This window comes from Ictidomys tridecemlineatus, chromosome 4 (genome assembly GCF_052094955.1).
Source record: "Ictidomys tridecemlineatus isolate mIctTri1 chromosome 4, mIctTri1.hap1, whole genome shotgun sequence".
Classification (NCBI taxonomy): domain Eukaryota; kingdom Metazoa; phylum Chordata; class Mammalia; order Rodentia; family Sciuridae; genus Ictidomys; species Ictidomys tridecemlineatus.
The window spans coordinates 995,296-1,018,762 of record NC_135480.1 but is presented as its reverse complement, the minus strand read 5'-3'; the positions used below and the strand labels follow the sequence as shown (position 1 = coordinate 1,018,762).

At 61.1% G+C, this 23,467-nt stretch overlaps 1 protein-coding gene across 1 annotated transcript in view; it reads right to left on the bottom strand.

Moving 5' to 3' along the window:
* Muc5b (mucin 5B, oligomeric mucus/gel-forming) overlaps positions 1 to 22,577 on the bottom strand; it is a 32,225-nt gene extending 9,648 nt beyond the window's left edge. Inside the window, 31 exon segments of the mRNA XM_078048866.1 lie at positions 6 to 5,225; positions 5,455 to 5,472; positions 5,689 to 5,871; positions 5,946 to 5,989; positions 6,064 to 6,208; positions 6,361 to 6,489; positions 6,840 to 6,996; positions 8,363 to 8,602; positions 8,910 to 9,089; positions 9,958 to 10,071; positions 10,423 to 10,561; positions 10,852 to 11,003; positions 11,269 to 11,369; positions 11,640 to 11,698; positions 12,598 to 12,853; positions 13,060 to 13,186; positions 14,069 to 14,163; positions 14,379 to 14,543; positions 14,882 to 15,019; positions 15,367 to 15,436; positions 15,711 to 15,821; positions 16,065 to 16,203; positions 16,286 to 16,403; positions 16,852 to 16,977; positions 17,397 to 17,598; positions 18,145 to 18,251; positions 18,779 to 18,869; positions 19,015 to 19,129; positions 19,280 to 19,541; positions 20,331 to 20,402; positions 22,508 to 22,577. Coding sequence (XP_077904992.1) covers positions 6 to 5,225; positions 5,455 to 5,472; positions 5,689 to 5,871; positions 5,946 to 5,989; positions 6,064 to 6,208; positions 6,361 to 6,489; positions 6,840 to 6,996; positions 8,363 to 8,602; positions 8,910 to 9,089; positions 9,958 to 10,071; positions 10,423 to 10,561; positions 10,852 to 11,003; positions 11,269 to 11,369; positions 11,640 to 11,698; positions 12,598 to 12,853; positions 13,060 to 13,186; positions 14,069 to 14,163; positions 14,379 to 14,543; positions 14,882 to 15,019; positions 15,367 to 15,436; positions 15,711 to 15,821; positions 16,065 to 16,203; positions 16,286 to 16,403; positions 16,852 to 16,977; positions 17,397 to 17,598; positions 18,145 to 18,251; positions 18,779 to 18,869; positions 19,015 to 19,129; positions 19,280 to 19,541; positions 20,331 to 20,402; positions 22,508 to 22,577 — 9,145 coding nt within the window.
* Between the last annotated feature and the right edge of the window lie 890 nt (positions 22,578 to 23,467).

Below are 23,467 nucleotides of genomic sequence, written 5' to 3'. Positions count from 1 at the left end.
ATCGCCCGTCTGGTCCTTGTTCTTGCACACCAGCCCGACCTGGGGGTTGCAGGTCACCACCTGCCCGATCTGGTCAATGCTGACCTCGGGGTAGTTCTCTGCCCGGCACTGTATCTTCTGGGGCTCCTGGCACATCTTGCCCCCGGCGGCCCTGATGCTCTCATAGGTCTCCATGTCCCCACCCTCGACCTCAGAGGTGGGAAAGTCCGTGTCAAACCACTCTGTCCACTCACACCTGGGCTGGCAGTAGGTGGTGGTCTGGGTGGTAGTGGGCAGGGCAGTGGTAGTGGGCAGGGCGGTGGTGGTGGGCAGGGCGGTGGTGGTGGGCAGGGCGGTGGTGGTGGACAGGGCGGTGGTGGTGGGCACGGTGGTGGTGGTGGGCAGGGCGGTGGTGGTGGACACCAGAGTGGTGGGCAAAGTAGAGGATGGCTGTGGGGTGCCCGTAGTGGGGCAGTGGCTGGAGTCGCAGCAGAGCACTCGCACGTTGTAATTGAAGCACATGTGGAACTTGCCCGTCTGGTCCTTGTTCTTGCACACCAGCCCGACCTGGGGGTTGCAGGTCACCACCTGCCCGATCTGGTCGATGCTGACCTCAGGGTAGTTCTCTGCCCGGCATTGTATCTTCTGGGGCTCCTGGCACATCTTGCCTCCTGCAGCCCTGATGTTCTCATAGGTCTCCATGTCCCCACCCTCGAACTCAGAGGTGGGGAAGTCCGTGTCAAACCACTCTGTCCACTCACACCTGGGTTGGCAGTGGGTGGTGGTCTGGGTGATGGTGGGCAGGGTGGTGGTGGTGGGCAAAGGAGAGGGTGGTAGTGGCGTAGCCGTAGTCGGACAGTGACTGGAGTCGCAGCAGAGCACTCGCACGTTGTAGTTGAAGCACATGTTGAAATCGCCCGTCTGGTCCTCGTTCTTGCACACCAGCCCGACCTGGGGGTTGCAGGTCACCACCTGCCCGATCTGGTCGATGCTGACCTCAGGGTAGTTCTCTGCCCGGCATTGTATCTTCTGGGGCTCCTGGCACATCTTGCCTCCTGCAGCCCTGATGTTCTCATAGGTCTCCATGTCCCCACCCTCGAACTCAGAGGTGGGGAAGTCCGTGTCAAACCACTCTGTCCACTCACACCTGGGTTGGCAGTGGGTGGTGGTCTGGGTGGTGGTGGGCAGGGCAGTGGTAGTGGGCAGGGCGGTGGTGGTGGGCAGGGCGGTGGTGGTGGGCAGGGCGGTGGTGGTGGGCAGGGCGGTGGTGGTGGGCAGGGCGGTGATGGTGGGCAGGGCGGTGGTGGTGGGCAGGGCGGTGGTGGTGGGCAGGGCGGTGGTGGTGGGCAGGGCGGTGATGGTGGGCAGGGCGGTGGTGGTGGACAGGGCGGTGGTGGTGGGCACGGCGGTGGTGGTGGGCAGGGCGGTGGTGGTGGGCAGGGCGGTGGTGGTGGACACCAGAGTGGTGGGCAAAGTAGAGGATGGCAGTGGGGTGCCCGTAGTGGGGCAGTGGCTGGAGTCGCAGCAGAGCACTCGCACGTTGTAGTTGAAGCACATGTTGAAATCGCCCGTCTGGTCCTCGTTCTTGCACACCAGCCCGACCTTGGGGTTGCAGGTCACCACCTGCCCGATCTGGTCAATGCTGACCTCGGGGTAGTTCTCTGCCCGGCACTGTATCTTCTGGGGCTCCTGGCACATCTTGCCCCCGGCGGCCCTGATGCTCTCATAGGTCTCCATGTCCCCACCCTCGACCTCAGAGGTGGGGAAGTCCGTGTCAAACCACTCTGTCCACTCACACCTGGGCTGGCAATGGGTGGTGCTCTGGGTGGTAGTGGGCAGGGCGGTTGTGGTGGGCTGGGCGGTAGTGGTGGGCACGGCAGTGGTGGTGGGCAGGGCAGTGGTGGTGGGCACCAGAGTGGTGGGCAAAGTAGAGGATGGCAGTGGGGTGCCCGTAGTGGGGCAGTGGCTGGAGTCGCAGCAGAGCACTCGCACGTTGTAGTTGAAGCACATGTTGAAATCGCCTGTCTGGTCCTTGTTCTTGCACACCAGCCCGACCTGGGGGTTGCAGGTCACCACCTGCCCGATCTGGTCAATGCTGACCTCGGGGTAGTTCTCTGCCCGGCACTGTATCTTCTGGGGCTCCTGGCACATCTTGCCCCCGGCGGCCCTGATGCTCTCATAGGTCTCCATGTCCCCACCCTCGACCTCAGAGGTGGGAAAGTCCGTGTCAAACCACTCTGTCCACTCACACCTGGGCTGGCAGTAGGTGGTGGTCTGGGTGGTAGTGGGCAGGGCGGTGGTAGTGGGCAGTGCGGTGGTGGTGGGCAGGGCGGTGGTGGTGGGCAGGGCGGTGGTGGTGGGCAGGGCGGTGGTGGTGGACAGGGCGGTGGTGGTGGGCACGGCGGTGGTGGTGGGCAGGGCGGTGGTGGTGGACACCAGAGTGGTGGGCAAAGTAGAGGATGGCTGTGGGGTGCCCGTAGTGGGGCAGTGGCTGGAGTCGCAGCAGAGCACTCGCACGTTGTAGTTGAAGCACATGTTGAAATCGCCCGTCTGGTCCTCGTTCTTGCACACCAGCCCGACCTGGGGGTTGCAGGTCACCACCTGCCCGATCTGGTCAATGCTGACCTCAGGGTAGTTCTCTGCCCGGCATTGTATCTTCTGGGGCTCCTGGCACATCTTGCCTCCTGCAGCCCTGATGTTCTCATAGGTCTCCATGTCCCCACCCTCGAACTCAGAGGTGGGGAAGTCCGTGTCAAACCACTCTGTCCACTCACACCTGGGTTGGCAGTGGGTGGTGGTCTGGGTGGTGGTGGGCAGGGTGGTGGTGGTGGGCAAAGGAGAGGGTGGTAGTGGCGTAGCCGTAGTCGGACAGTGACTGGAGTCGCAGCAGAGCACTCGCACGTTGTAGTTGAAGCACATGTTGAAATCGCCCGTCTGGTCCTTGTTCTTGCACACCAGCCCGACCTGGGGGTTGCAGGTCACCACCTGCCCGATCTGGTCAATGCTGACCTCGGGGTAGTTCTCTGCCCGGCACTGTATCTTCTGGGGCTCCTGGCACATCTTGCCCCCGGCGGCCCTGATGCTCTCATAGGTCTCCATGTCCCCGCCCTCGACCTCAGAGGTGGGGAAGTCCGTGTCAAACCACTCTGTCCACTCACATCTGGGCTGGCAGTGGGTGGTGGTCTGGGTGGTAGTGGGCAGGGCGGTGGTGGTGGGCAGGGCGGTGGTGGTGGGCAGGGCGGTGGTGGTGGGCAGGACTGTGGTGGTGAGCAGGGTGGTGGTGGTGGGCAGGGCGGTGGTGGTGGGCAGGGTGGTGGAGGTGGGCAAAGAAGAGGGTGGCAGTGGGGGTGCCGTGGGGGGGCAGTGACTGGAGTCGCAGCAGAGCACTCGCACGTTGTAGTTGAAGCACATGTTGAAATCGCCCGTCTGGTCTTTGTTCTTGCACACCAGCCCGACCTGGGGGTTGCAGGTCACCACCTGCCCGATCTGGTCAATGCTGACCTCGGGGTAGTTCTCTGCCCGGCACTGTATCTTCTGGGGCTCCTGGCACATCTTGCCCCCGGAGGCCCTGATGTTCTCATAGGTCTCCATGTCCCCACCCTCGATCCCAGAGGTGGGGAAGTCCGTGTCAAACCACTCTGTCCACTCACACCTGGGTTGGCAGTGGGTGGTGGTCTGGGTGGTGGTGGGCAGGGTGGTGGTGGTGGTGGGCAAAGAAGAGGGTGGCAGTGGGGGTGCTGTGGGGGGGCAATGGCTGGAGTCGCAGCAGAGCACTCGCACGTTGTAGTTGAAGCACATGTTGAACTTGCCTGTCTGGTCCTCGTTCTTGCACACCAGCCCGACCTTGGGGTTGCAGGTCACCACCTGCCCGATCTGGTCGATGCTGACCTCAGGGTAGTTCTCTGCCCGGCACTGTATCTTCTGGGGCTCCTGGCACATCTTGCCCCCAGCGGCCCTGATGTTCTCATAGGTCTCCATGTCCCCACCCTCGATCCCAGAGGTGGGGAAGTCCGTGTCAAACCACTCTGTCCACTCACACCTGGGTTGGCAGTGGGTGGTGGTCTGGGTGGTGGTGGGCAGGGTGGTGGTGGTGGTGGGCAAAGAAGAGGGTGGCAGTGGGGGTGCCGTGGGGGGGCAGTGGCTGGAGTCGCAGCAGAGCACTCGCACGTTGTAATTGAAGCACATGTTGAACTTGCCCGTCTGGTCCTCGTTCTTGCACACCAGCCCGACCTGGGGGTTGCAGGTCACCACCTGCCCGATCTGTTCAATGCTGACCTCGGGGTAGTTCTCTGCACGGCACTGTATCTTCTGGGGCTCCTGGCACATCTTGCCCCCGGCTGCCCTGATGTTCTCATAGGTCTCCATGTCCCCACCCTCGATCCCAGAGGTGGGGAAGTCCGTGTCAAACCACTCTGTCCACTCACACTTGGGCTCGCAGTGGGTGGTCGTCTGTGCCGTTCGAGGCTGGGGGATGTGTTTGGTTGGTTTCGTAGACCCTGACCCTTGTGTGTGTGTGCTCTTTGTCGTGTTGCGTGGCACTGTGGTTAGTGGGCTTTTGCTAGCTGTTTCTGTGCAGTGGCTTGTCCCGCAGCAGAGGACTCGCAGTCTGTAGTTGTAGCACATGGGGAACAGCCCTTTCTGGTCCTTGTTGTGGCACTCCAGGCCGTAGTGGATGTCACACTTTACTTGCTGTCCCAACGTTTCTGGCCTCTTTCCAGGGTAGAGGTCTGTCTCACACTCTATGTCCTGTGGGTCTTCACAGATACTGCCCCCCATGGCCCTAATCCTGTCGTAGCTCTCTATGTCTCCCCCGTCCTCCTCAGATTTGGGATAATCTGTGTCGAACCACTCTGTCCACTCACATTGAGACTGGCAGGTGCCTAGTGTTGTTGACTGAGGTTTCATGGTGCTGGTACCCGGGGATGGGGTGTGACCACAGGGCACATGGGTGCAGCACAACACCCGCACCTCATAATTGTGGCAGAGCGGGGGGCTTTGCTCACTGTTGAAGCATGTCAGACCTCTGTCTGGGTGGCAGTTCACCTTCTGGTCCAGCTGTTGCAGCGGCGTGCTAGGGAACTTCTCTGCACGGCATTCGATGGCTGCCGGGGCCTGGCACACTTGGTACCCCTTCTGCCTCAGGTTCCCAAGTGTCTCCATGTCACCACCTCCCACACCAGGCTCTGGACGGCTGCTGTCGTACCAGCTGGACCAGTGGCAAACCTCGCGAACACACACCGTGGATGCTGTGGGCACTGTGCCTGCATGGAGTGAGAGGTGCATGAGCCTGGTCCTCGCCATGCCCAGTAGGAGCTGGTGATAGTGAGCCCCTCATACAAGGCCGGCCCACGCCTTGTTCAGGGTTGTTGCCTACTGGGGCATTGGGCTTGGCTGCCCGTGTCAAGGCAAGGAAACACAGTTGCTGGCATGGGCTGTGCTGAGGATCAGCTGGGACCTGGGAGATCTTTATGGTGCCTGTGGAAGCCGTGCCAGCTCTGTGCCTAGACTTCCTGGCATGAGAACATGGACCCCTGATAGAGTCTCTCCAGCAGGTCATGGGTCAGGACCCAGGGGTCCTCTGCAATAGGGTCTCGTGCAGCATGTGTCCCCGGGGTCTTCCCTTGTCCCAGATACAGCCAAACATCACTTTGGCCACAGGCTACATGATGGCCCAGGCCAGGGGCTTCTGTTGAGCCAGGTAGGGCTTACTTGTGGTGAAGGGTGTGAAGGTGAAGGGTGTTGTGGATGGGATTCCAGGACATTCCTCAGCCCTCCTGATGATAGTCCCATTGTGTCCGCAGATGGCCACTAAGCAGGCACCGAGGCCGTCGGTGGTGTTGTAGATGATGTCTTGGTAGCCGTAAGTCCGGCCCTCGTAGAAACATGTGCAGGCTGGGGGCCGGCAGGTATGGGCTCACTCCCAGGTTCTAACCCAGCCCCAACCCAACCCAGCAGCCCTTCCTTACCCGAGGGACTGTGAGAGCACTGGAGGCCACCAGGGGTGCAGTGACTGCAGGAGGGAGGGGAGGCTCAGTGCCGGCAGGGGCCACCCCTTCCCTGTACCCCCGCCATCCCCTGCCTCACCAGCTCTGGCAGTTCTGGGTTGTGGGGACCTGCATGCCAATGTCATAGTAGTTTCCATCCTCATCATAGCAGCCACACTGGGCCACACACTTCATCTGGTCCTCGTTGAAGAAGGGCTTGCTGGGTGGACACTTTGGGTAGCAGCCTAGGATGGGTATGGGTTCTCACTGAGTCTCAAGCCCTCTCGGGTCAGCTATGGGCAGCCTAGCATCCCCACCCGTGGCAGCAGACATCTCAAGAGTTGTGGGCCCGCCCTGGCAGTGGGCCCTGGAGGTCCCCCCAGGACACTGCTCTTACCTTCCAGGCCAGGCATGTCAAACAGGCAGTGTGCACTGGGGTTCCGGCAGGTTCTCAGGCAGGGGGCCCCACAGGGCTGGTAGTGCCACTCACACTCCCCACGGGGGTTGTAGTAGTCACAGAATAGCGCTGGGCACAAAGAGTGGAGGCTAAGCGTGTGCCTGCCAAGCTACCTCCCTTGGCATGTCCCCAGGGCCCATCCTGGGCTGAGCCCAGGTATGTAGGGCTTGAGGTGCCATCCCTAGCCCTGCCTTTGTAGCTCCTTTTTTATTGGGAACCACATTGTTATGGAGAGTCTGTCTGATCTGCCTATGTTTACAGCTGTGCAGGTGGACGCGCATGTGTATGCAGTCTCACACACACTGGTTGTCTGTGTGTCTGCTTGCCAGGCAGTCCCAGAGCCTGCATGTGGGTACAGAGGCTACAGCCCCACCTCCCACCTCCATGCCCTTCAGCACATGGGCAGAGCCCCTACTCACGGCAGACATCTGGTGTCCTCCAGGACACACACACGCCAGCTTCGTGGCAGGCCTGGGCATAGGCAGCCACAGCAGTGCAGAAGCACTCACAATCTCCTCCCGAGTCACAGGCACACGCATCATGCACACAGGCCTCGTAGTACTTGGTGGAGTCGACCTGGAGCAAAGGGAGAGGGCAACGTGTGCCGTGGTCAGGAGCCAGCTGGCCCTGGGCAAGTTTCTGCAGCCAGTGGTAGGTCAATCCCACACCAGTGGTCCAAGATCCTGGATCCTGGGCTTCAAGTATCTTTAGAGTATCCCAAATGGGAGCTGCCCAGCACCTCCTCTGCAGCTCACCTGGGCACCTGTCCACTTGGGCACCCATACTCATGCTCCTCAGACCTTCTTATATGAACCTGCTCATGTGGTGCAGTTTCCAGACCTGCCAGGGACACGAGCCATCCCTGGTTGCCTCTCTGCTCTCAAGCCTTTGGTTTGCTCTGCTCCAGCCTACAAGCCTCCTGGCCCCCTCTACCATCTTGCTAGCTGACTCATTCCCTGGACTGCTGCTCCCATGGCCTTGGTGACTCCCTGCCAGGCTCCTATGCAGAGCCCACCCTGACCGCCTGGCTGTCTCACTCCCAAAGGTGAGCTCCATGCTAGCAGGTTCTGTTCCCATTCGCTGGGCTGAGCCTGGCACCCAGGATGTGTCCTGAGGAAGTACTGGGTTGGACAGCTCATGCCAGATTACAAGTATTGCTTAACTCTAAACTGCACTTTGGGCCACATGGTTAACCTGCCTGGACAACAAGGAGCTGCCCATTGTCTAGGTCAAGGAGGGGCAGCCCCAACTCACATTCTTCTGGACAGTAGACCCATAGGTGGATCCAATTTTTTCCGTACCTCACATGGCAGCCTTCAAAGCTGAGGTCAGTTTTGTCAGCCACTAAGCATCTTCCAAGTCAATGGAAGTTACCTGCATGCAGCTACCTGCGTCTAAGGACGGGCCGTGGGGAGTGACCTCAGCAAAGGTCACTTTGTATGTTAACTAGCAGCTGCTCCTGCATGAGCTACCCTCCTCTCACTACCACTTAGGATCCTGAATGAGGAAGCCATGCCCCTGAGTGGATACTTCAGTATTAGTTAAAGCCACGGGAAATGATATTTGGAAGTCTCTACTGAAAACTACCCCCACTTCCTCTAGGAGACCCCCCTGCTAGCTTTCTGTTTGTGTTGCGGCCTGGGCATTTCTGGAGATTGTCACAGGATATGTCAGGGATCCCTCCCTGGGAAGCTTTGATGAGAGCTGTGCTCAAGGATAGGTCCCAAAACAATGAAGACACTTCCATGCTTGGCACAAAGATCACAGAGCCTGCCTAGTGGGAGAGCCAGACTGGAATCCGGAATGCAGGACCCTGTGCTGTGGGATGCAGTCAGGTCAAGACTATCCTCCGAGGCCCGCCGCATCCACATCCCTACCCAGAGGCTACGATCTGCTGCCCATGCCCACCAGGCCCAGAGCTGTGGGTCTTTCTGAGCCCCACCTGAGAGTGGCAGGTGGCGAAGGTGGCACTGTGGATGATGCTGCACTGCTTCTGGGCCCAGGCCTTGCGGTAAGGGTTGGTGGTACAGGGGTCCTTGGGCACCAGGGCGTCCGGGCAGGACGGGGAGAACTTCCAACTGTTTCCAAACTCTAGCACATCGCTCACCACGGCCTGGCTCCGTGTGGTGAAGTCATTGAGGGCATTGCCATCGAAGTTCCCACACAGGCCGCAGACCCTGCCCTGCAGAAGCACAGGGAGAAGGGAGGCTGGGCACAGAGCCTGGCCAGGAGCAGAAGAGGGAGGGCACCCAGCTCCCCTGGGCAGCACCAAGGGAACTTGCATGGGCACAAGGTGTGAAGCAGGTCGTGGGGTACCCCAGAGAGCCCTCTGCCATAGCAAAGGCCAGTGGACAGAACCAGCATCCATCCCAGGCTCCAAAGCACCTGTCGGTGAATGTGGCTCAACTCTTCACTCTGGAACCTGGCTGTGTAGGTGATCTCTCCTTCCAGGCCAGGTGAGGAGGAAGCCCTTGCTGGCCTGCACTCACCTTGTAATGCTGATGCAGACCGATGAACACGCTGGTCTTCCGGTCCCAGGACACCACCAGTCCACTGCGGGTCTCGATGACCAGGAAGATGCCCATGTAGCGGATCTTGTAGGGCAGATCCCCACCCTGCCCCCTTTCCAACACCTTGAAGCCCCCCTCGTGGAGGATCATCTCATAGCTCTGCAGATGGAGGCACACAGGGACAACAGCTGCAGGTTGCTAGGGGCCAGAAGCCAGCCTGCCAACCCTGAGGACCCTCTCCAGCCAGGGAGTTCACGCACACAGGGGATTGAGGTGTAAGGAACCCTGGTGGAGGGAGTTTGGCCGGAGGATGGCAGGAAGTGCTGGTAGCTAGGGGAGGCTGTGGGAATGTCAGGCTGTGTACTAGCTGAGGAGCCCCCAAAGGCCCACTCTGTCCAGCCCTGTACCCCATGCCACCCCCCACTCCCCTTGTCCGACCTATTGTTGCCTTCTCAGCTCCTCCCCATCCTTCAAGGGGGAAGCGCCCTGATCCAGAGCTCTTCTTTCTGCCTCGTGAATGCTTTTTCTGAAAGGAGTGCCCCAGGCATGGTAGGGTGAATTATGCCCCCCCCCCCCGAAAAATTGGTCCACAGTTGAATCCCCAGGCTATGTTACTGTGACCTTGTGGGGAAGGGGGTCTTGGCAGGTGATTCAGAGAAGGATCTTGAAATGGGATCAGCCTGCGTTACATGGCAATATACTTATGAGAGAGAGGAGAGCACACACAGTGAAGGCCATGAGGAGACACAGGCAGAGACTGGAGTGGAATGGCCACAGGACAAGGACACTGAGGTCCCTAGAACTGACAAGCCATGAAGGGCCCTCCCAGGCCTCTCAGGAGCCTGACCCTGCATTTCTCATCTGGGACCTCTGGCCCCAGGATGGAGAGGCAGCAAGCATCTGCTGTCCTGAGTCCTGGGCTTGGGCATGTCCGCTACGAACAAGCACCATGGGAACAGCACTGTGGCAGAGAGCCCAGGGTGGAGTTCAGGCTGGGGGGCTGCAGGGGTTGCTCATGTGCGCTCACCCCCAGGAAGAGTCTGATGGCCTTGGAGCAGGTAGTTCCTGTGGTCCCACAGGGGACGTTCTCAGTGGTGACGCGGAAAGTCCCGCTGGAGCTGCCATTGCCCCCACAGTAGTCCTGGGCAGGAAGAGAAGAGGCTGGTCATGGGCCCCAGCCACCAGCCTTGGGGAGAGGTGGGAGCACCCACCTGGGCCAGGGTCATGGGCCCCAGCCACAGCCTTGGGGAGAGGTGGGAGCACCCACCTGGGCCAGGGTCATGGGCCGCAGCCACCAGCCTTGGGGAGAGGTGGGGGCACCCACCTGGGCCAGGGTCATGGGCCCCAGCCACAGCCTTGGGGAGAGGTGGGAGCACCCACCTGGGCCAGGGTCATGGGCCCCAGCCACAGCCTTGGGGAGAGGTGGGGGCACCCACCTGGGCCAGGGTCATGGGCCCCAGCCACAGCCTTGGGGAGAGGTGGGAGCACCCACCTGGGCCAGGGTGTATTGGCAGCTGCCTTCGAAGCTGTAGCGCTCGCCATCAAAGGTGATAAAGTGGCCATCCCCGTAGGCCACACAGGTGCCCAGGCAGGGCTGGCTGCTGCACTCCCACCGGCGGTTCCTGCAGGTGCTGTTAGACGGTGGGGTGGGGGTTGCTCACAGAGCTTGCCTCTGAGGCTGCTGCCATCCCTGTGCCTGCATTCTGCCCCCTCCAGGCTCAGGGGCATACTTGTGGCAAGGGCAACCTTGCTGTGGGCATGCATCCTGTCACCTTGGGTCAGAGACCCAGGCCCCTTCTCCACAGAATGGGGTCCTATAAGCATGGCCACCTGCCAAGGCTGTCTGCTACACCCAGGCCATTTCAAGTCACTGTCCCCATGTACACCTCCAAGCCCGCTGACTAAGGGGATCCAGACCTACCAGGTGTTGCAGTCGACCCGGATGGTGGCCCCCGGCTTGTAGGATGCCTCATTGTGGACACAGGGACAGTCTTCCTTGGCAACGCAGCCCCCACTCCCATCTGCCACCAGCCCCGGGGGACACACGCAGCCTGAGACACAGTGTGTGCTGAACTATGGGGCACAGGGAGTCTGGGTCAGGGACTAGGAGAGGCCTGTTTGCCTCAGTTCAGGGTTTTAGGACACCCAGTGGATACTGTCCATCCTAGGAGTGTCCAAACAGAAGCCACACAGGTGTGGCATATCTGGGTCCACAAAGCTCACAGCCATTGGTCCCCCAGAGGCATCAGGACCAGGAACATTACAGGCTGCATCCCCCTAGCTTAGGATCTCTACTGGGGCCATGAGCTGTGCCATGGCTGTGCCCGGAAAGACTCACACAGTCCATGTCCAAGGAGTGGCAGCTCCTGAGGCACTCGACCCCTGGGGTGCCCGCTGAGACATTGCTGCAGTCCAGATACATCATGGGCGCCACACACCCTGGGGAGATCAAGCACTTGGGAGGGGCCCAGGGATAGAGTCGCCCTGGACCCCAAGTCGGCTGACTCCATCCTGCTGCTGTGAATGCTGCCCAGGTCACTGTGAATGCTGCCCAGGTGGTGTAGCTCAGGACCCCAACCTCAAGGGCAACCTCTGCACTGTGGGACAGACTCCTGGCCTTTCTCCACCTTGAGCAACTCTGCTGGGCCTGAGGCAGGGTCTAGGCAGGGACTGATGGCCCCAGGGCGCTGGGCAGGGCAGGTGCTTTACCAAATACGGCCTTCTGCGTCAGGGCTCCCAGGCAGCTCAGCTTCCCATCTGCACATGAGCTGCAAGAGACAGGCCAGCCTGCTCTGGACCAAGCGTCTCCCACAGACTCCACCCCAGGCTTCCTGCACCCCCCAAGGGCCGGCCCTCTCCAGGCCGCCCCACCTCCTGAAGAGACGGGGAAGCTGCTCCTGGGGCCTCTGTGGAGGTCCCCACCCGGAAAAGGCAGGTGCATGTTCAGGAAGGCAGCTGGACAGAGGGAGGAGGACATGGCCCTCAGCTTGTCCTACCATTTGGACCCAGAATGTCACTGAAAGGCCTGCATGCCAAAGGCTTGGCAGCCAGTCTTTGGAGCTATGGGGAGGAGTGGAGGAGCGAGGTCACTGGGGCAGGTAAAGGGGATGTTGAGGGGATGTGGGACCCTGGCCCCTCTCTCAGTCTCTGGCTCCCCGCCATGCAGTGTGCAAGTTTGCCACAACATCCTGCCTCACACAGCAGCAGAGCCAGCCTGCAACCTCCAAAACTATGGCTAGAGTAACCCTCAGCATAGGTTGGCCTCAGGTTTCATGTCACGGTGATGGAAACTGACTGACAGGGCTGGTGAAGAAACTGCCTTCAAGGCAGGGAGAGAGTGGGGTCGGGCACACCCTGCTGGCCCCAGTGAGAACTGCCTGGCAGGAGGCCCACCAGGCACATAGCACCACCACTCTCTGATCCCCAAGACCCTCACACAACCTCCAGACCTCTTGGTAGAGGGCCTGGCAGGTGTCCTCCCCCAGCCTGGTCCCTTTGTGTCTCAGATCCCTTCGGGGATGGGATGGGGCACAGAAATATCTGGCATGGACAGACCTGCAGCCAGACCCTGCCTGCCTGGGCTGGGGCAGCAATGAGTTGTGAGGGTGGCTTGGAGGGGCGAGGGGTGCAGGGAGCTCAGGCCCGCCCCATCCATGGCCCTCCTTACCACACCATGCTGTTTTCCTGCACGGTCTCCCCATTGGCCACCATGGTGCCGTGCAGGTAGCAGGGGCACTTCTGGGCGGGCACGCACAGGCCTGCGTCATCCAGGAAGGTGTTCTCCGGGCAGGTGCAGCCATCCACAGGCACAAAGCTGACACTGCAGGTGGTGTCGGCCTCACTCAGGGCACGGCAGGTGGGCGGGCAGGTGTCCACCACATACTGGTAGCTCTGAGACTTGGGGCAATTGCTCATGTACTTGGCTGTGTGGGTAAGGGTGAGGGACAGGTCAGTGGCTGGCCACCTGGCCCAACCCCCCACCTCCTCTGACTGGAACAGCGAACGTCCTCATGAGGTTGGGTGGGGACACACCAAGCTCTTGGCCAAGAATCCAGTAAGCCATCACTGTCCCCCACCAAGGCCCGCAAGCCCCACTCCCACCCATGAGGCCTAGACAGCTGGCACTCACTGCAGACACCGGCCCTCCAGCCACGCAGCAGCACGCCCTCAGCAGCACAGGCCTGCACGTAGGAGGACAGGGCCGCGCACATGCAGTCCTCGCTCTTCTCGCAGTTGCACGTGTCGAACATGCAGTTCTGGGGGCCAGAGACATCAGGGTCAGGGACCTAGTCCCCAGGGTCCCTCATCCCCATTATTTCTTCCCCCCTTAATCCACTCAGGGTCAGGACTCAAAGACAGATGGCCCATGTGGGGGACTTGACAGGAGGGCCTCATGTTAGGAACAGAGCTTGAGGTCATCTTGGAGAAGTGGTGGCAGGCCAGCAGAGTGGAGTCTGCTCTGAAGGCCAGGTCGGGACTGGGTAAATCTGGGGTCCACAGGACTAGGACAGGCCCAACTTGCATGGAGATACTTCACTCAGGATGATCTGTGGGGGTGTGTGTGGCTAGGTGGGAAGGGGAAACTGAGGAAGGGTCTGGTGAGAGGCAGTGTCAACAGGATGGGCATGGGGGTGAGCTTGGCTCTGTCATCAGAGAACACCCCCAGGGCTAGGGTTACATGCTTTTTAGAGCTTTGGACTTCCAGAAAAGTGACCCCCAAGCCACCTGTTGTGGGTTAAATTGTGTCTGCAAAAAGGTGCCCCAGAGTTCTTCCCAGCTCCTATGGACAGGCCAAGTGTGCAAAGAACGGAGTAAAGTCAAGGCCAAGCCGTGGCCCTCTTCCAGTGACTGGCGTCCTCGTGAGAGTGAAGTGTTGACACAGAGCAGATGTACACATGGAGCCTAAGGCCAGAAGGACCCTCTCCGGGAGCTTCCAGGACTCTTGCTTCTGGATACATGCCCATGCTGTCCGTCAGCTCCAAATGGGCAGTTCTCCCTTCAGGGCTCTCCCAATCCACGGGCGGCAGTGTGTGTGTGTGTGTGGCGGGGGGAATGAGGCCCTGATGAGGCAGGGATGCTCCAAGGGCTCCTCTCCAGCCGCCCCCCACAGCCCACCCCAGCCGCTAATGGACTCTGACCGAGTAGAAGGATGAGGGGTTGATGGTGGAGTGGCAAGCGGAGAAGGGGCCTGTGCGGTTGGTCAGCAGTGAGCACCAGTGCTGGGCGTAGTTCTCTGGAGAGGGAGAGAAGTGGCTACTGCCCCTCACTGGCCTCTCAGCCAGGGAATGGGGCTGGAATGTGGGCTTCCACCATCATGCCCAGGGAGCCTCCCTCCTTAACTAACCCGCTCATGCTATCTGCCTACATAAGGCCACTCAAGCCCTGCCAGAGTCCCTGTGGTCCCAGGTCAGTCAGGGCTGCCTGGTGGGCTTGTGGGGGAGAGGGTACCATTCTCCACACTGAGTGAGCAGGGGTCCTCGAAGATGTTCTTGGCATTGGGGCAGGCAGCCTGGGTCTTCCAGGTGTTGGAGAAGGCGGCACCTGTGCCTTCCACCACGCCACTGAGGGCCATGAAGTCATCAGCTTGGTTCTGGTTGAAGTTCCCACACAGCCCTGGGGGCAGGAGCCAGGCAGCAGGTACAGCAAGTTGTCTACTCAGCCTGTCCTCCCCAATCCTCAAGGCAGATCAAGGGGGAACTCCCCTGGGGTTGCTTCCAGAACCATCTGCAGATAAGCTGGGTAGAGGCTGGCCTGAGCTGGGACAGCACAGCTTGCTCTCTGCTTTTTGGCCACTTCCCTGGCCACCAGTCAGCTGTCAGGCATCCTGGGCTGATGCTGGGGTCTCCAGCACTCCCTGTCCACTGCCAGCCTCTGTCTACCCACTGCCTTGCAGCCTCCAGCTGTGTACAGACCTCCTCCCCAGCCCAGCCCCCAAACCACCAGGGCCTCACCACACATCTGGCCATGGTAGGCGGGATCCAGCCTGAGATACACCTGCATGAGGGGCACCAGCTGCACCTGCACCTGCAGGCCAAGGCCTGTCTGCACCAGGATGAAGAAGGACGTGGGTCTGAAGATGGTGATGTTGGCTGTGGTGGAGGGGTGGGTTGTCAGGGGTACTTGAAGCCTGGCTAGCCAGACAGGCAGCGCTGCCTGGGACAGGTTGCAACTGGGCCCAGCCACCCTGCTAGACCCTGCAGCAGAGGCAGGAGCTCTCCTGCCTGTGGCCCACAGGATTCACAGGTCCTGAAGGACTGCTAACCTCCCAAGAGGGCAGGTCCCCACAGCATCCTGGGGCAGGACCTTTGCCACCCCCAAGTTGTAGGTAAGAGGCCATGAAGGACTTGCGGGGGAAGAGCTGGACCCTGCTGGGCTCAGGGGCTGACCCTATTTGGGAGGTGCTGAACCTAGCCCGGCGTCTCAGGAAGCTACGCACCTGCTGACACAGGCAGCTGGGTGTAAATGGAGTTCATGAACACGCCACCGCTGGCCTGGATCCGGATGGTCTGGAGGGGCGGGGTCGCGGTCAGTGGCTGGAAGAGCTGTTGTGGCTGACAGCCCCAGCTGGCCACCCAAAGGGGAGCGAGCTCTGGCCTGGGGACCCCACAGGGACAGAGCCAGAGGGAAGCTCGGGGTGACAGGCATGGTGGGCCCCAGAACTGTCCACCTGGGAAGTGGCTGCCCCGGGAGCCAAAGCAGGGGATCTGACTCATCTCCCAGGCCTCCCACCTCTGCTACTCCCAGCCCAGGGCATGGTGGTGCCCAGGACTGGTCTCTCACCGTGTCCCCACCATTGAGGCTGAGTGTCACTCCTCTGAGACAGTTCTCTGTGTCTGTCCGGCCGCATTTCCGCAGCTCGGCCAGCACAGTGAAGCTGCTGTCGGCACATTTCTGTTGGGAGACGGCATGTGTGTGAGCTGAGTGTGGGACAGGAGCATCCCTATGCCCAGTGCTGATGAGGGCTGGATGTGACCCCGTGGAAAAGTGGCCTGGGCACCAGGTCACCTCCAGGCAGCTTGTCTCGGGGCCTGGGGCTTCCCTCCCAGCAGGGGAGTGCCCCCAAGCAGACAGCCACCAGGAACCCTCACTAGGGTGGGAGGGCTGAGGGGCCCAGAGGCCCTGCCGGGGCCGCACCTTGGACAGAAGGTAGCTGCAGTCTCCGTGGACATCGTATGTCTTCTTGTCATAGGTAGAGATGTGGGACCCTCCCTGCACAGAGCAGGTGCCAGGGCACGGCTGGTCCTGACATTGCCACAGACCCCCAAAGCAGGTACTGGGTGGAAAGACCGTAAGCAGGAGGGGTGTGGGGAAGAGGTGGGCCCACCCCTCCCACCCTGTCAAGGCTGGGGGCCCACCAGGAGCTGCAGGTGGTAGTAAAGGAGGTCCCGGGCATGTAGGTGTGGCCGCTGTGGGTGCAGGGGCACTGTGCCAGAGGCAGGCAGCCAGAGTGCGTGATGTCGTCCAGCACCATGCCTGGGAAGGGATGAGGGGGCTAGTGAGCACAGGGCCCCCCTGTGCACAGCTGGGGACACTGAGGCATAGAGAAAGGTCACCTTCCCAGGGTGTGGGGGCATCTTGCCTCTAAGAAGACCAACCACAGCCTCAGAAGTAGAAGAAGAGCCCCTAGACTGGGACACTGCCCCTGCTTGAACCCTGGTGACTTGGGGTGAGCACTGTGTCCTCTGGCCTGCTTCTCCACCTGGCTCCTGGGCTCTGTGACACCTGTGCTGCCTCCTCCCACAGGACATCAGGTCTCTGGCTTCCTAACAGTGCCCACCCCAACCTTGACCCTTGGGTGGGACCCCAGGTAGGGCCCTCCAGCCCTCCAAGGTGAGGAGGGCTGTCCTGGGCCCTCAGCAGATGCAGGGGTCAGATGTTGGAGACAGTGACCCTGAAGGTGGGGCTAAGGGCACAGGCCTGCCTGGAGGGCAGAAGCAGCCGGCCACACAGTGGTCCTCGCAGAGCTGGGAGCGCTGGGGGTTGGAGCAGGTGTCTGTGCAGGATGAGCCACACTCCTGGTGCTGCATGTTCATGGGGCACGTCCGTGCTGCAATAAGGAGGCGGCCCTTAGCCCAGGTGTCCCAGCCAACCACTCAGGTCAGCTGGGACTGCACCCATTCCCTGCCTCCATGTCCACCAAGGTCCCCAAAAGGTGTCTCCTGGGAGAGGCAGGATGTGAGGGACGCCTGGGCCCAATGCCTCCCACATGCCCTTCTTCCCACCATGCCCTGAGGTCCTGACACATGTCTGCTCACTGTGCCTGAGGTCCAGGTCCTCCCTCTGGGCCCCCAGCCCCCGAGGTTTCACTTCCGTGTTGTCTCCACAGCTATCCTGCCACCTGCCTCTCTCCTCACTTGCTCCTCTTTTTGGGGCCCCTGAATAGCCATTTCTTCCCTGTTGTCTCTCCAGCCAGATGCCGGGCACTGGCTCCCAGTGTATGCCCTGGGCCCTGTGGGGGGCACTCACGGCAGAGTTTGGGGCCCCTCCAGTTCTGTGGCTGGCCCCCTGCTTGGGCACACTGGCGGGAATACTCGGCAATGGTAGCACAGGGGCATGTGGGGCAGTGGCACAGATCCTGGACACAGGCGGTCACATACGGATCGGGGTCCACCAGCTTATTGCACTCAGCGAAGGCCGGGCCCAGCAGGGTGCAGTGGCAGATGTCCTCCTGGCGGGGGGGGGGGGACAGGGAGGCTGTAGGATTGCCACGGTGCTTATCGGGGGACACTGCCCCTTACAGACCAGACCAAGGAATCCCTCCTTCCCCTTGAGATTCCTTCCACTCACCCACCCACCCACCCATTCACCCACCTACCCATTCCAGGCCACATCCAAAGGAGGAGTCCTCTGTGATATTGGTAAGGGCTTCTTGTTCTGGGATCTCCGGGTGCCTCCTTGGCCCAACCTGATAGAAGCAGGCACTTGGGCTTCTGGTGTATGCCACCCACCCACCTGGAGCATGTGTGCCCTAGATTCACCCAACTTCCCATGCCCACTCTGTTCTGCTGGTGGGCGTTGGGCTGCCTGCCTTCCTGGGGTCCAAACACCAGTGCCCAGCCCCTGACTGTATGGGAACCAGAGACCCACTCTCCTCTGTCAGGCAAGGACGCTCCTCAGACCTTAGACCATGGCCTGACTGTGCCATGGTCCCACATCAGCTGCCAAGGCCTCCTGCTGTTCCTACCCCCTGGGGTCACATGGAGAAAGCGCTCACTTCATATGTGCAGTTGTTGTCCAGGGAGGGCAGGGGGTCCTGGCAAGTCTCCGTAGGACCATCCAGCTTCTGCAGGTTCCCAAACTGGAGAGGGCTCAGCCTGGTGTCTACCAGAGAGAAAGCACAGTGTGGGTAGAGCTGCAGGCTCAGGAGCAGGGGAGATGGTGTGTGGGTAGAGCTGCAGGCTCAGGAGCAGGGGAGATGGTGTGTGGGTAGAGCTGCAGGCTCAGGAGCAGGGGAGATGGTGTGTGGGTAGAGCTGCAGGCTCAGGAGCAGGGGAGATGGTGTGTGGGTAGAGCTGCAGGCTCAGGAGCAGGGGAGATGGTGTGTGGGTAGAGCTGCAGGCTCAGGAGCAGGGGAGATGGTGTGTGGGTAGAGCTGCAGGCTCAGGAGCAGGGGAGATGGTGTGTGGGTAGAGCTGCAGGCTCAGGAGCCGGGAGACGGACCCCCTGCAGTCAGCCAACAGGAGAATCCCACACCCAGAATCCCACACCCCCAGAATGGCATACCTGCCCCACCTCCCTCCATGCCGGTGCCCCTGCCCAAATCTGCCTTCCTGGGCTTCCTGGGACTGTTGGCCCTTGGCTGGCTGGGCACACTGGTCCCTGGTCCCTGGCCTCCAGGCAGCACTCACTGTGGACAAAGAATTCATTGCTGGCTGGGAACCCGTTGAAGTCTCCGCACAGCCCACATGTCTGGTTGGCATACTTAGAGTCCAGTTCCAGCTGAGGGCAGAACAGGGGCAGCTCCATTTGGTCACATGGCCCCTGGCTCCAGGGCCTGCCTGGTATGTCCCCCCATTCCACCTGCCCTGGGGGTCAGAAAGTTCCCCTCCAACCCCCTGTGTGTCCCTATGATGATGATGCTTACCAGGGCACTGTCCCTCCCATTCCACAGAAAGGTCAGCAGCAGCCGGACGCTGACCTTCACATAGTCACCACTCTGCTCTACCAGGAAGCCAGCACGGCTGTAGGGCAGCTCCTCCCTGGGAAGAAAGTTCCAATCCTCCCTCAGCAGGGCATGAGTGGGTCCCAGTGCCCTTCCAGCTCTGGTCCTGGCCCCACCTGGGAGTCGTGGTAGTGGCGAGGGATTGGGGCCCAGAAGACTGGTGGTGGCTCCCCAGGGCCCTGCTCACCGCTGTCCATTGACAAGGACAGAGCTGTGGGACAGCTCCAGCACCAGCCCCTGGGTCTTGAGGACAATGCGGCTGATGGTGGAACTGGAGCCTGCCAAGCTGCGGCGCATCTGCAGGTTGAAGTCCTCGTAGGCAGCTCCACAGTGGGCAGAGAACACGTAGTTGCACAGGCCGGGGAAGCGGAAGATGTCCCCGTCGAAGGTCTTGTAGTGGAAGTCGCCCCAGGTGCTGCACACCCGCCCGTTGTGGGCCCGGTTCAGGGCTGCAGGGAGCCGTGTGATGGAGCCACCTCTGCATGTCCCCACCCCACGCCCTCTGCCCACTCTGTGCCAGCCCCACAGAGACCAGGCACCTGTGTTGGAGCAGGAAAGCTGGCGACCACGCTGCTCTTGGAGCTGCGCTGACGCACCAGTCCTCCCACCTGCGACAGGGCACTCTGCCCCAGGGTGCTCAGCAGCTGTCCACAAGGAAGCCTCGGGCCCTGCCCAGAGCTGCTTGGTTGCCCCACACTGTACCACCCTGACCCCCAGGTCTGTGACCCCAACCCCAGCTGGTGGGGGTGCCGCCTACTTACAGCTTGTGCTGGGCATGATGGTGGTAGGTGGGAAGACCACAGGCCAGGCAGATGAAGACGGGAGGTAGACTACAAGTGAGGGCCAGGTCACTTGGAGTGCCCTTCCCAGGCCCCTGCCCTCTGTGATAGCCACCCCGGGACATTGGGGAGCCCAGGACTAATGCATTGGTCCAGTGGTAGGGCTGTCCTATTCTTCACTGCTCACCTCTGGACACTCCTAGGCCCTGGAAGCACTCCTGCCCTGTGTGTTTCTGTCTGCATGAGTCGTGTATATATGTGTGTGCACACGTGCTCGCTCACACACATGGGAGCATCTGATCCTGTGCTCCACACTCTGTCTTCTCTGGAACTCCTTATGCCTGGCACCATCCAGGAGGGTCTTGGTGGGACACATGGCTATGTGAAAAGGTGTCACCTTGCCTGGCTGGAACCCTCTGCCTGGTCAGGAGCCCTCATACCAGAGCCTAGGACACATACCTCTATTTGTCCTGTGATTGTCCTGGGTGGGTTCTGGGTTCCCCAAGCTCAGCTCCTCATGGCCCTGGGTCTCTGCAGGAAAGGGGATGGAAATCAAAGAGAAGCCAGAGCTATCAGCAGCCTTGACCATGACAGGCTCTGGCCTGAGGCCCATCTCTGCACAGCAGCTCTGGAAACTGGACAGGACTCGGCCCAGCACCGGCAGCCCTGCCTACTGTGTGCCCCAACCCTGCCACTCAACACACAGAAGCTGGCTGGCTGCCTTGGAGCTCTGTGCTGCCCCCAGGCAAAGTGACCCCTGCCAGTGACGCTCATCTCTCGAGTGACAGGGCAGATGCCCCCCACCAGCTCAAGGAAGAGAATGGAATCAGGAAATGGTCCTGGTCCCTGAACCATGGCTACCATCTAGGGGGTTCTGCCCCATCCCTCCTGTCCCAGGGGACAAAGACCAGCTTTGTGAGGGTGGACCACAGTTGAAGATTTCCAGGTGTGACCTAGCAGAAACCCAAGACCAGAGCCAGGTCCCAGTTGGAACCACGAGTCAGATCAGGTATCCGGCTTCCGGTATGGGGATGGTTGTCCAAGGTGACCTGAACTGCCCGCTGCCTCTCGGCAAGGCTGCGTCCACCAGCCTGACTTCTGGGGAGCCTGGAGGGGGCAGCTTCAACCTCACAGGCTCCCAGGGCCCTAGTGGCTCAGGTGAGGCCAGCTGCTCTACAAGGGGCCAGGTCCCCACTCTGGCACTCAGGCCTGGACACAGCCACACTCACTCGATGCCACAGCAGCTCAGCCTCCTGTTTGATTTTCCCAGCCATGTCCTGCTGGAGCCTGGAAACCGCAGGGACTGGCCGTGCATGAATCCCATTCAAGGACCCTGCTTGACTGCTTTTCCCAGAAGCACGGCCACTCCCTCTCAGCACCCCTGGCCCCAGACCCACAGCCCCTCCCCAGCACAGATGGCCCAGCCTGGCCCCTGCCACCTACCGTTTCAGTCTCAACAATGCCAGGTGTCACACCCGGTTCAAACCACCCCCAACCTGTGTGCATCCGCCCTGTGCAGGCCTTCCTCAGGCCAGGCAGCCTGCGTCTCCCTCTCTGTCACTGGCAGAGACATGCCGGCTGTCAGCCACTGGGAGCACCTGGTCTGGATACGCACTCCCATGAGCTGATGTGTCTAGGAGAGAGAGACCTGAATCCCTCTGCAGGGTCCAGCTCACCCCATCAGCCACAGCTGTGACAAAAATCAAGTCCACTTCTGGCTTTATTTGCCCCCAACAAACCAGAGAGGAGGAAGCCACTCATGAGGCAGGTCCACCCTGCAGGCCCCCAAGAGCCTGGATAGAGGGGCACATGGCTGAGCAGAGCAGGCTAGCATCCAGACCTGGCAGCGGGCATGGCCTCCACAGCTTTCCCCGGCCCTGGAGAAGGAATCACCCCAGCCCCAGTCCTCTGAGAACCCCCGTGCCTCCTGGTCACAGGAGGTGATCTCGTGTCTGCCCAGGCCCTGAGCCCCAATGGGAGCAGAGCTGGGGAGGCTGGGCCCCAGGCAGCCATGCCCAGCTCACTGGGGCCATGTCTTTCCCTGATGACAGTAAGTATTAGCACAGTGGCTTTCCCAAGAATAGACGGCTAAGAGAGACAGCTGGGTGACAAGGGCCATGCAGCCTGTGTGGCCTGAGATGCATGGCAGGCAGGCAGGATGTTAGGAACCCAGGTCAGCCCTGGGCTCAGGTGGCAGCTCTGGGCCTTACTTGTCCACTTGGCTCTAGCCCTATTACCCAGACATAGCTCCCCCCTTACCAGGAGGCCCAGCCCCACTGGGGGTGCTCTGCCAGCTGTTATCCCAGCTGTGGGGGACAGGCTGGTCCTGGGCAGAGGACCATGTCGGGGCTGCCACTCCTCACTGTGAAGCTGGGCCTCTCAGAGCCCTGGGGAGATCCCAGCCAGGCCCCTTGCTGATGGCCTGTCCTGCTCCAACCTGAAGCTGGTCTCTGGTTCCTGACACTATGTTGGCCCGAGTGGGACTTGGGCTGAGGACCCAGGAGTCCCATGAGGCCAGGGGGCCATGGTGTCAGACATGTGGAGAGGGCATTGTGTCCAGCTGGTCAGGAAAATGCCCAGGTAGAGGCTACCCTGCGGGAAAACAGCATCGAGAGAGCCAGGGGCTTTGGCCTTACCTGCCTGCCACACCATGAGCAGGGCTGCGAGGGCCCACACCAGGGCCCAGCTCCTGCTGCTGGTGCCCATCCTGGGGCTGGCACGGTGGGCCCGCAGTCGAGGAGGGAGTGGGGCAAGGTGCTCCCTCTCTGGGGCCTGGGCTTATGTAGTGGAGCACATTGGCCCAGCTTCAAGGCCAGGTAGGGCACTGTCCGCTCCAGGCAGCCAGGGTGTTTGTTCTTGGGGAGGGGCCGGGGCAGGAAAGAGGCCTGGAGGAGGAAGGATTTGCAGCTCGGTGCCACCAGACAGGGGTCACCCTCTCCACCCCCTGCAGCTTCTGAGGATTGGGAGGGAGAGGGCAGGGCCACTGGCCCGGGCTGCTCTGGATACAGAGCTCCTGGGCCTGTGGGGAGGGCAGCCACAGACCTGCCCAACGTCAGCTCCTCCTGGAACTTGGCCCACAGAGGAGTGGGCTGGAGGGGTGGAGGGCCTAGCCTGCGTCAGCTCCTGGTCCCCGATGAGTGACAAGGCACTGTGGGCAGACTGACTTCTCTAGGGTCATTGCCTGGCTCGGCCCCGTGGCTCCTGCTCAGCTCAGGAATGCCCCTTGGTCATATGTACCTGATCTTTGTGACTCACGGGCTTCCTGGGTGGAGGATCCCTGTGCAGCTGGGAGAGCCCTCTGGGAAGCACGAGGCTTCACTCTGCTCGGGAGAGAGGCTCAAGGCTGGCTGGCCAAGGCAGGCCAGAAGCGCCTGCATCCCAGACCTCCTCCAGAGCCAGCTTGTCACACCTGTGTGGGGGTGAAGGAGTGTGCACTCCCGGGGTCCTGGACGTGCAAGGGTGCTGCACACAGGCTGGGGAGTGGTGGCAATGAGGGCCGCTGGGGTTTCCTGGCCCCACTGCCCACCCTGCCCAGGCAGGGGCCTCTAGGCCCCAGCCTTTAAATGTGCTTGTCAAGCTTCCCAGGCACAGGGTGG